Source organism: Papilio polytes, unplaced genomic scaffold, assembly GCF_000836215.1.
Source record: "Papilio polytes unplaced genomic scaffold, Ppol_1.0 DF822845.1, whole genome shotgun sequence".
Classification (NCBI taxonomy): Eukaryota; Metazoa; Arthropoda; class Insecta; order Lepidoptera; family Papilionidae; genus Papilio; species Papilio polytes.
Genome location: NW_013526359.1, coordinates 4044176 through 4056721, shown reverse-complemented (window position 1 = coordinate 4056721; position 12546 = coordinate 4044176). Strand labels below are relative to the sequence as shown.

Sequence of the window (12546 nt, the reverse complement as noted above, 5' to 3'; positions counted from 1 at the left end):
AACTTCTGATAGTGAAAGAAAGGTCACTCTTTGAATTTACACAAATATAAAATAACTAGTTTTCAAATATAAAAATGTAAAATATAAAAAATATAAAAAAAGCAAATGTAAGTAGCCTATGTGTTCTTCCACACTATCCTCTACATCTATTCCAAATTTCATCAGAATCCGTTAAGCCGTTTAGGCTACAAACTCTAACAAACATCCATCCGTCTAAACATTTGCATTTATAACATTAGTATGATTTAAATATATTTACTTGGAACATTTATTTGTACAGTATTTAAACTGTTAAAATTTGTATTTAAACTCATGTTTTTATTCTCTTATCTATCAACATCCTGAGCATTTTTATCTCAAATTTCTTAATTTGAATCCACAGAAATACCGCGAATTGTAAACACGCAAATTATGTCCACTCTCAATGTTTGTTGATCAACAAACGTTGTTTGTTTAATGTTGTTGTTCAATACAATATCTGTTGGGCATTCGTTGATATTTATTGTCTGACCAAACGTTGCACAAACCATAACTTACCGAACCTATAAAGTGAAGTGTGTAGTGAAAATGCTAAAGACAGAAACGTTTGCGAAACTGTTCTTTCTCCTCAGCTGTACTGGTCTTCTGATGTATGTTGTTCTCGCCTTTTACACATTCCATACAGCGTATACTTCGATATCTCAAGTACAAAAGTATCGTGAACGTATACAAAATAATTCAACCGCTGATGCGTTATTAGAGGACAGATTTACTAACGATTTAAAATACATTCTTCTATGGCCGATACCTAATGTAACGAACAAAATAATCGAAGACGGGCAAAGTGTGTTCATTAACTACAATTGCACATACATTAATTGTTACTTAGCAAGTAATAAGTACCTTTTGAACGGTGATTATAGAAATTTCGATGCAATTATACTAAATGCGAGTATTTTCACATCGTGGGATGTAAAAAATATACCAGATAGAAGATCAACGAGACAGAAATTTGTTTTTTATAGCGAACTACCCTCAGATTCCGCTCCGATGTGTAATATATGCGCTGAAAATTATTTCAACTGGACATGGACATATAAATTGAGTTCCGATATACTAAGACCTTTGATCGAAGTGCGTAATATGAATAACGAAATAGTAGCACCGAGAGAAAATGTGAAATGGATTAATAATGTAATGCCAAGTAAATTGAATACCTTCGAAATGGGACGTGTTAAAAAAGATGTGGTTTGTATTATTAATAATTGCCAGAAAAGAAACGAGACTATTGAATACGCGAAGAGATTAAAAGCAATCTTAGATCGGAAAGCACTTGTCCTTGATTTATTTGGATGTCAATTTCTGAAATGTTCTGAAGATTGTTTAAATGAAATTAAAAATAAATACCATTTTTATTTAGTTTATGAAGATAGTTTTGCGGTTGATTATGTTAGTGCTGAAGTTATTAAGGCGTATGATTCTGGTGCTATTCCTATTATGATTGGTGGCGCCGATTACCAAAAGTAAGTATAATAATTACTTATTAAAACTTTTGTATTTCAAAAATTTTTATTCACGCTTTTAAGATCAATAAATAATAGTATATTCTCAATATTAGCAATATCTTCAATATTAGTATTTTGTTAATGTTTTTAGTAAGATATTGATTTTTAGTAATTTTATTAAAAATTTTATCATATTGTTTTAAAATTCAGAAAAATAATATGCAAATGTCAACGCATCTGTAGTTCCTGTGGTGTTGCGGATGTCCATGGGCGTTCGTTGACCACTTCGGTGTTCTCGCTGCTCGTTTGCCCCGTTATTTATAAAAAAAAACTCAAATGCTTAAATGACAACGAAGGGATTTGCCATTGGATAACAATTACCGTACCCATGGAAATCTTGGTTCTTTACTCCTATTGGAAAAAGCTACAAAACTTTTGTTCCTTTCTCGCATGGGAATTATTTTCCAATGTATTCACCCTTTGAATTAAATAGCGTGTAAATATATAGTTTATAGAATGTGGTAATTGTATTTTGCTTTTAAAAAAAAAACATACTGTGATTGCTGAATCATGAACAGAGAAGAGTTTACGTTTTATTATATTAGTATACTCGTAGATATAGATTGAATACTTCATTCTTTTTCAGATTTCTGCCAGAAGGATCATATGTAAAAGCCCGAAATGTAACTGTACATAAATTAGCTGAAACGATTGAACAAATAGTCGAAAACCCATCCATTTACAACAGTTTCCATAACTGGAGGCAACATTATGTTATCAAACGTACAAGACAATTGGAAGGAATCTGTGATTTATGCAGCAATCTTAACAATAAGAGAATATTTAAGAGGAAGACTGCTGTTCGGAATTTCAGACATTGGTGGTATTATGGATCTAAATATGAAAATTGTAACATAGATCCTGATCCCTCCGTACATACACGAGCTGGTTTAAAAGAATCAGATCTTAAGTCTTATTATTATGGTTTAAAAAATAAGTATCGCTTAGAATCATTAGAGGATTAAAATGTTAATAAACTTGCTTTATAATAAAGGTTTATATACAAATGTTTTCATTCAAAGTATACTTTAACCTTTTTATTTTTACCCTTTTCTTTGTTCTAAAGGTTACATATTGTCTGGAGCTTAACATTTCAGTTTGCGAACAAATAATGACATTTCTTAAATATTCCAAAGACTGATAGTATTTTACAATTATAGAAAGAATATTCATAGTTGTATATAAAAGCAAAAGTATAAAAAAATATCTGATAACAAGATAATTTTATTAAGAAATTGTTTATCTAAGGAAATCACTAACTTCCTTAAGTTAGTGAAGTTTGAAAGTAGCGCCAGTGGTGGAGAAATTGAGAAGGAAAGGGTTAGCGTGGTATGGGCATGTTATGTTAGTGTTAATAATGAATGTGGATGGCTACAAAGGAAGCGGAAGACCAAAGAAAGTAAGGATGGATTGTGTGAAAGAGGATATGCTTAAGAAAGGAGTGGTTTCAGATAGAAATGTATGGAAGAGCAGCAGATACTGTTCCGACCAACCATAAGGGATAAGACTAAGTTGATGATGAAGGAAATCACTAACTTCATAAATTAATTAGAACAATTCCTAAGTAGGATAAAGGAAATTATTAATGGGAGAACTTTATGAGTGTAGAGGAATACAGTAATAGAGGTAGGCGAAGGAAGAGGCGGATGGATTGTGTGAAAGATAAATCAAAAGGTATTAATGACTGCGACGACAAATGGAATATGGAGGAAGAAAAGTAGATGTATCTACGTAAGTGGAAAAAGGATTGGGAGATGATGATATCATTACTTTATCTAGATTGTTAAGTCTCTACACGTAACAATATCAAATGGAATTTGCGAACCAATCGAAGTGTGCCAAACAAGTGACGTAATTGATTTGCATAGTGAAGGAGCGAATAAGTAGGGTCAGAAACAAAGAGCTGTTGAATATGCGAGCAGCAGGCGACGAACTCGGCGATATGCTAACCAGTTGGGGCGGGCCACTCGACTCGCCTTATACTCCTGCACGAAATTTACTACTCAAGCCTGGCATATTTCAAATATGTTTATGCGCTCTTGCCCTATTTACTTTTGTGTTACTGCATTGTTTGCATTTTAATCTATTGCAAATAAACTCTATGGAGTCACTATTGAATAAATAAACTTTCTACTTCTGCATTTTATATACCAATAGAGTTAAATCAATATATATCATATATATGAATCAAAAATAATTATTTAAGTTTCATTATTTTTCTTCATAACTCTTGACTAGACTCTTATTTGATATAGTAGATGCAATAGGTTTGGCATATTCTGTGCCGAACTATAGATTTTTAATTCATGTTCCTACTATACAGGATAAAGTAGGTAGCCCGACTCATTTTAATTCTCTCACTATAGAGGGTACTTTAAAATTTCTTCCCCAGTATGGTCGGGCGCGAGCGGGATAGTATGTTGCCAGAGTCCGCGCTTGAAGGTCATCGAAAGTGGTTTTCGGACATCATGAAAGACACATCGGGCGTGTCTGTTAGCGAAAAGGGTCTCTTGTTATTGCTGTTTCACGTTCGGACTGATAAGGATGCGGTCGATAAGTGTAAAGTAAGGTGTATTCAAGTGCATCAGTAGGGCTGGATTGCAGGCGCGTCTAGACTTTTGACAGGGACTCGATTGACGCCGACAGGTATCTGCAGAGGGTGAACACAGCATCGAGTTGGTAAATACCACTTCATCTTATTTACAATATTTTGCTCTCCGGTGCAAACGTAGTTTTAGAGGAAGGTTGTATACTACACAACTATTCTGTCGAAAATATTTGTTTACCTTTATTTCAGAATGAATTTTACGAAGGCATATCTTTGTTGAAGCGGAGGTATACCGTTGACTAAACTATCGCACAACTATTGTGCAATCTATTGATCCGCAACTAAAATCAACTAGTGTGGCGCACCTCCATATATCTAAGTTCATAGGATATATCCAAGCTCATAGGAATCAAAGCCAGGCTAAACTGTGGGCGACAGTTTAGTCTCAGGTGTGCGCACGCTTGCGGGTGGTCAGGTTTAGGACCCTGATGTCTCCTTAGTGCATCCCCGAGAAGTGGCTGGTAGTTATGGTAGGAGATCAACTATTAATTGCAAAGCGTCATTAGGGGCGGCGGTAGTGTTCCATTTGGAGATCCCGCGGTTCCTTATTATGGCAGTTGGAGGCCACCGTGGAGTTTAAGTCGGCGCAAATCCGACATAACCTCCCTTGTCCCTGCAGGGGTGGTATGCGTTAGGCCTTTCCCCACGTAAAAAAAAGGTGTGCGCACGCTAATACTTATTGTACAATCAACTCATTAATATATTTTAATACAGACTAGACAAGCATCTAGGTAACTAGGTATGTAATCTAGCTTGCCTGATGAATATTCTAAGAGGCGCGACGACACTTCCAGTGCCATTGAGAGCAAAGTGTGCCACTGAACTGGCGGTGATTTGAATTATGTTCCGTCAGCACCTAAACGACTTCGTTACATTTTACCACCATAGATATACAGTTAGGTTCTTGTTGTAATTATTTGATGATGTTAAAAAAATTATTAAAAAGGTAACTCAGATTTGACATATTTATCGCATGACTAATATTCTGATACCAATAAGTGATTAAATAATGTTTGTATTATTAAGAATAAATCGCTTAAGTAAATAAAAACTAGAATACAGTTTATTATTTTATAACACGTAGAATCATGATATTTGTTAGAGTTTGTAGCCTAAACGGCTGAACGAATTTCGATGAAATTTGGTATAAATGTAGAGGATAATTTTGAAGAACACATTTGTTTTTTCAATTTGACACTAACGGAGTCGCGGGCGAAAGCTAGTTTGTCATAAATATTTAGAAACACATTTAACAGACTGAAGATTTAAATAATATGCGTTTCTTTTTATTACCTATTTATTAATGGAACTAACATTGATATACAAGCATATAGCAATCGAATAGGCTTTCACAGCCATTAAACGTAAACTGTACACACAATCAGCCGTTGGAATTGTATTCAGATGCAGGCCGTGCGATATATCTAAGTCGATTGGTGTTAACGAAGCTCAAAGCACCTGATGCACCCGTACAATGTTCTTTAAAAACCCTTACCATTTGCTTAACTCGAACGAAGTGAGATATACAAAATTTCTTAGTCGATTCTTTTTTACGAATACAAGATTGCATTTGCGATATGTTTCCATTATCCCTAACTAATGAGTGCGTGTAACTATATAAAATTATAAATAAAAAATAAGAGATTATACCTTACAATTAAAAAAATAATAAAGCAAATCTTTAAAATACCAAGTATACATGTATGTTTTCGTAGTAGGGGTTCTACATAAATAGCATTTACTGTGACCAACACGCACCTGGTGCTGCAGTTTCGGGTGTTTAAACTTCGCAAACTATTTAAATTGCACCCATTTACTTGCGAAGGTAATATACACTTAATTAGTTTGTACTAAGAGACAGATTTAACTTAGAAATAACTAAGTTTATAGTTCCTTTTTATTTATTTAAACGATACAAAAATCATCAAATTGCCTTATCCCTACTGAGTGTCGGAACATTATGTGCTGATCTTCCATATATTTTTATTATCCGTCATATCTGATCCACTTCCTTCTTTACCTCCTCTTTCACAATCCATCCTTCATTCTTCGGTCTATCCCTACCTTTGTAGCCATTTAATCGATACGAAAACAAACATTGAAAATCGAGTTTAAAATGAATAATGGTGGGACCGCCGCTGACAGAGTTAAATAATGAATCAAATCCCCGACGTGCTATTCCATGATAGATTCACAAAGGTCAATAAACTTTGGTGAGAGGGCACAAAGCGGGTAATAAAATAAAACACCTTTATAAATAATAATATTATTATTCTATAGAAAATAATTTTATCATGACTAATTATTGTTGATTAATGTCTATTAAATTAAATAAATATTTATATGAGATGCCAAGTAACTAGTCATCAGATAAGAAAATACTAGTGCTAAACAAATAAACCTGGTTTCTAAACGTTTAAAAAAATATTATTAAATTGTTCATGATAATTTTATTTACCTTTAGTTGCTAGATTATTTGCAACTAAATATCGATTACAAATTATCAGATTACTAGTACTTTTAGAAATCAAGTGGTATTACCTACTATAAGTAGAATGGAAAAATTTGTATTTTTGTATGTAATAAGTAAACTCAAAAATTATTAGACTGGTTTCAATAATTCTTTTGCCAATCGGAAGCTACATTATCACTAAGAATCATAAGCTATATGTTTTATTAGTTACATATTTTTAATTCAGAATTCGGGTGTTATCGGTAATGTTTTCTGTATGGGAATATATGAGCAAGCTATTGCTATAAAAAATCAATGAAACACAAACTCAAATCCAAGTGTAACTTTCTATACAACGAAGATAGACGAGTCCCTATTCAATTGACAGGAAGATGAGATAAAAAGCATTCAATAAATCTGCTTCAAGATCCGTCGATCACAGATGTTATTCGGCGATCGACACCCCTTTATAGAAAGTCAAATATATCTTTAATAAATTACAATAGCAACTGTATTTAAATTAGAATGCGGTGACAAGTGATTAATTACATATATAGATATATACTTATATTATAAAGTGGAAACATTTGTAATTTCGTATGAGATGTATGTATGTATGTATTGAGATAAAAAACGGTCCGAGTTCACCATTATAAAGCTACGTTATCAGTTATCACACGGGCGAAGTCGCAAGCAACAGCTAGTCTTTGATGACAACTAATTAATTATTTGCAATCACAATTAGTGTAAAAGTAGGGTTGGGCAGGTTGTAGATGTAACAGATTGAATCATCGCATTGCGACGCCCGTGGTACACACACGACAATTTTTGCAGGACAAAAAAATGGTCAAAATTAAAAATATTCAAATACTTTATTCAATCAAAACTAATTTAAAAAACCTTAATTGTAACTCTAATCATAATTTATATTAAACATATCAAACATTTTCTTCTGATGACATTCAACAAAGTAAAAGGGATTCCACCACACTCTTAAACCTCCAATCTTATGTTTAGCTTTATTTGTATTCAGATACTCACATAAGTTACAAACACTATCTTTAGGTTTCACTTTATAAGAATAATATTGTTTCCAATCAAAGAAATATTCGTAAACTTCAGGATGTCGTATAAGGTAGTCTATAATAGCACCCAACTCTTTCAAAGTTTGATTTCTAATTTTGATGTAGGAACCGGGAGGTAGATAACTGAAACAAATTATTGAAAATTAATATATAGATAAAATGAAATGTCGAAAGATATTTTTAAATAGAAAGGTGGTATCGATACTTAAAAAGTGTTCTCTTGAAAAAATCACTTTTTTCGCTTACAGCAGTTTACGTAGGAATCATCGATGTATACATTGACCGAGGGCCAGACAATTGTGTAAGTTTTTGGTTTCAAAAATATTTTTAACAGCAAGATGTTTGATCCTTCTTTAAAGTAAATTGTACAAGTAACTTAAAAATACTGGAGTGATTTTAAAAATTCTTTTATTATCAGAAAGCTACATTAGCACTGAGTAAAAAAGGCTTTATTTATTACTAGACATTTTTAATAAAATATTTATATATGGACTGTACCTTTCGTATTCCTTTCCACCGTCGACAAGAGGTATAGAATAGTGCATCATGGCGAGCGCCATTCTCTCTGTGATATGTCCTGTTGCTACAGAATCTTCTAACACCAGGTTAAAATAATAATCTCTTTCAATTATTTTATAACAATTTAATGTATCATTGTTTGGACATTTAGTAGCACCGCAATGACCGAAAATATCAAGACTATGATTGTAAGCGGCCAGCTCTTCTACAAGGTCCATTATAAGTTGGTTATGCTTCTTTATTGATCTGCATTTATTTACAATCCAAGCGACTGCTTTCGTCTTCTTGCGGGTGATATTTCTATATTCCTTTGTATGTTTGATATTATCAAGCCAGTCCATTTTACTTTTCGGACCTATTAACGTTTTATTCGTATCATATATATCAAAAAATGCATTAGGTATATCAGAATCTAATCTATAAGTCCATGTCAAGTTAAAGAAATTATCATAAACAGGTAAACAGACGGGGAATAATTCAGCAGAATCCATAGAATTGAATATGTATAGCTGGTGATTAGATCTCGGTAGGTTTAGATATTTTTGTTTGACGTTGTCTATTTCTTTAACATTAAAAACTACGGCATCAAAGTTTTTAGGGTTGTGACGAAGTAAATTTTTATCGTAAGTTATATAACAATTAATATATTTGCACTTTTGATTGATAAATAAAGTCTGTCCTTCTGATAATTTATATCGATACTTTGAATAAATTTCGTTAACTAAATCTTTATCTTTCCTCCAGAAGAGAATGTATTTTAAGTCCGTTGGTAATCTCATCACGGGATCTCCGAAAACTTCTTCGCTTTCTTTAATCATCATGTTCAGAAAGAAACACATCGTTATCATGAATACTATAAAAGTAACGTAGACACAATTTTTTATAATTATAACATCGCAAAATTTAATTAATCGTTTGCTTTGACACATTTTTGATTTACTTCGAATGATCTTCATTAAGGCTTGATTCAATCACTTGGATCTTCAAACGTTCGTGCTAAACAGAGAAGTGATACTAAACTATTATGGAAAGCTGTACCCAGGACAGTACTTATGTGTTCCTTAGGAAGTTTACAAATATCTCATGTGGAATGTCTTTTGTTACTCGAGAGTCATACTATCACGTTATCTGTTTTACAAACAACTTCTCGATAATCATGAGATAATAACAAGCCGTTTAATCCCACATTTCTATCCTTTTGATACCTTCATATTCATAATTTTCAATCGGAAATAAGATTCGACATGTAAAGGCGTACTGTTACGCGGAGTAATGTAACATGTTACATGGTGAGCATTAATGCAGTTGGCACGTAGTGAAAACCATCGAGCAAGAAGCCTTTCGATGGAAATGTTACATTGAGTTACGTTATAGTGTGTCTAAATAATTTAGATTAGTTTGACAATTCATTTCAAATTTAGTAGGGATGGCTTGTGATTACACAGATAGTCAGGAATCTTATCGATTTTCGATTTTTATTCTTATAGCAGTTGGAATCCATAGATTTATAGTTATAACTTATGAAATAAAAGAAAAACACTGTTTTCTCAAATTAATAATGACCATAACAAATAATGAGAGTAAATAAATATTTTTTACTACTACAGCCTTACGAAATCGAATTGGATTTCGCTATTATTTCTGTCATCGCTAAATCTACATATAATCAATATTAGAATAGTCCTCTAAGTAAATAAGAAAATGATAATTTTAGTTCAGTTTGATAATTATTTAAACCGAATATCGATAGTTCAAAATTGTTCACTATGTGTGTATGTTTCATCACTATAATACCTGTCTATTAAGTATAGCATTTGCCTTCATACAAATTGAATTCGATACTTCATATGGGTCATTTATCAAACTAATCTATCTTATTTAGACAAACTATAGTCAGGCCGCGCCTTAGAACATAGTCTGCTGTTGAACTTTACATATCGCAAACTAATACAGTAAAAACTTTTTCGGTGGGCGTATACTGTTGTAATTTATGTGTTTAATTTCACGTAATAAAGTCTCGAATTTAACCGACTGTCGCGGAAAATGTATTTTCATATTCAAGTGTAAATTTATAGCTAAAATACTTTCTTTGAAATTGAATAATGGTACATATGCTACGTATTGCTGTTTTGTCTTACAAATATTTTATCCTGCTAGTAAGTAAAATTAATAGATAAAATATTTGACATTCATAAAATAATTTTAGACGAGAGCTCTTTACTATATTTTAATATGAATACTAAAGTTAATTCAAAAAGAAAGTTTACTGGCATTGAACATCTCAGATTACTTAGTCTAAGATTTTCTTTCAAAAGCCGATATTTCCCTCATCTACTTAATATAAATAGCAAGAGAAAATAGTAAGCGATGTTTAAAATACGTTTTAGAAAGGCATAAACAAAGCGGGATCATTATACGGAGTCTAAGTCCATTTGTATTGTGGAATAAGCGAAACATAAGGCGGTTAAGTCTTGCTTATTTTCTGTTGTTACGCCTCAAATTGTCGACACTTGAGCACAGATTAACTTCGTTACCGAGCAAAGAAGCGCATACCTGGAATAGGGGTGGACAAATAAATATCGATAATTCGTTTCTAAACAATCAAATTTCGATGATTATTGTAGCTACAAGAAAAAAAGCATGTATTAAAAATATTTTAGTATCATTCAAACCATAATGAAAACAAATGTTTTGAAAATGTTAGAAAATAAAATGTAAGAAGAATATTTTGTAGCAACTAAAATGTACATTTAAAAAAAAACAATTAAATATATGTAATTGATTAATTTTAATTATTTCATTTAATATTATTTCATGTAGTAAACAAACAGCACATTGTAAGTAAAATAAAAACAATGTTTTTGGAATATGATTAATCGCTTTAGGAACATATCGATATATCGACGCCCAACACTATTTTTCCAAGTGGTCGCGCGAGGAAGCTCGTGGAATAATGATTTCTTTGAATCCCCTCACTGTTTGAAGTACTCGCCATTACTGCCTCAGATACGTTTGTGTTCTGTACTTAATAGCGGCTCTCTATGTCAGTTCTAATTGTTTTCTTTACCTCCGTCTTGTTCTCTTGTCTAATCCAAATCTGACATCACTTGTGGGTCCGGACTGCTATTGTGGAAAAAAATTACGATGAAGTACAGGGATTTTATCTTAAGCGATTTTTTTAATTCTTTCTTCACAACGTTTTAGTAAATGATTGGTAATATACTCGTATGTTATGATCTTAGCTTTTCCCCTTCTGTTTTTTTTAAAGAAAATCTTGTGTTTTTTGACTTTCAAATAAAATACTAAAAACTTGAGTATCCACATTAATTTAGGTTAAATAATAAAACAAAATCTAATTGTACAATACTCTTAATTAAGGTAATGCCTCATCCAACAAATAAATGTTAAAACCGTAGCATAAAGTAAACGAAAAATAAGGCAGATTTTCTCGCAAAGCGTCAGTAAATTGCGGATGGACTCAATCAATTTGAGTTGGGTGTAAAAGAAAAATTGCACGCCGCAAACTGGATTGTCACAGCTTCAATTCCATTTGGTCGGCGCACGACCGCGGCCCGGACTAACACCCTGACTATAGTAAACGATTAAAGCGGATTTCAATTTTAATTTAACTTACAAAGAATAGTCTTACTAATATTTTACATGCAAAAGTTTAGATGAATGTTTGTTAGAGTTTGTAGTATAAACGTCTGAACGGATTTCTTATAAATGAAATTCTTGAAATTTGTTATAAATGTAAAGGTTAGTCTGGTAGAACACATAGGCTAATCACTTTTTTTTTAATACAACGCGGATGGAGTTGCGGGGGAAAGCTAGTATCCCATAACGTAATAAGTGTAGAAGAATACAATAAGTGTATTCAAGATTATCCACAAACAGAATTGACTTGAATTTACGTACTGGTAGCCTATTTTATAATTAACAATGTTTTTAGATAGGCATTATCTTAGAAAAAATTATTAATAGTTACATTAACAGATTATTACCAACAAACGGGATAAACCATACGGCCTTTTCAATTACTAAATGACATAAAATATGTTACAAAGCTTCTGTAAAAATGAAACAATAATCTAGTGAGATTTAGTTACAAGCAAAATGTTTCTAACTCCAAAATGTCTCCCTAAACTGGTGCAGAGTATTCACAAGTGTAAATCACTGTTAGCTGAGAGTCGTTGTTCCCACTGTTACGTCTGGGCTCAGTCGTTGCCAGTGATTTAACACCTAATTAGTGGAGTATGCGGCGAGACGACGCAATGAGCTAAGACTTGGGATCGCGGTTTCTTAATGCGACTGTATAGCTAGGGATACGATGGTAAC

At 32.5% G+C, this 12546-nt stretch overlaps 2 protein-coding genes across 2 annotated transcripts; one reads left to right on the top strand and one right to left on the bottom strand.

Moving 5' to 3' along the window:
• Nucleotides 1-543: 543 nt before the first annotated feature.
• Nucleotides 544-2509, top strand: LOC106105342 (alpha-(1,3)-fucosyltransferase C-like). The gene is made up of 2 exons (XM_013285633.1): nucleotides 544-1502; nucleotides 2131-2509. The coding sequence occupies exons 1-2, from the start codon at nucleotides 568-570 to the stop codon at nucleotides 2507-2509; spliced, it is 1314 nt and encodes a 437-aa protein (XP_013141087.1). The 5' UTR covers nucleotides 544-567.
• A 4774-nt stretch (nucleotides 2510-7283) lies between these two features.
• Nucleotides 7284-9220, bottom strand: LOC106105416 (alpha-(1,3)-fucosyltransferase C-like). Its single transcript, XM_013285710.1, has 2 exons — nucleotides 8188-9220; nucleotides 7284-7812 (listed from the first exon to the last, which is right to left on the bottom strand). Exons 1-2 carry the CDS (start codon nucleotides 9162-9164, stop codon nucleotides 7518-7520), a joined length of 1272 nt encoding a protein of 423 aa, XP_013141164.1. The 5' UTR covers nucleotides 9165-9220; the 3' UTR covers nucleotides 7284-7517.
• Between the last annotated feature and the right edge of the window lie 3326 nt (nucleotides 9221-12546).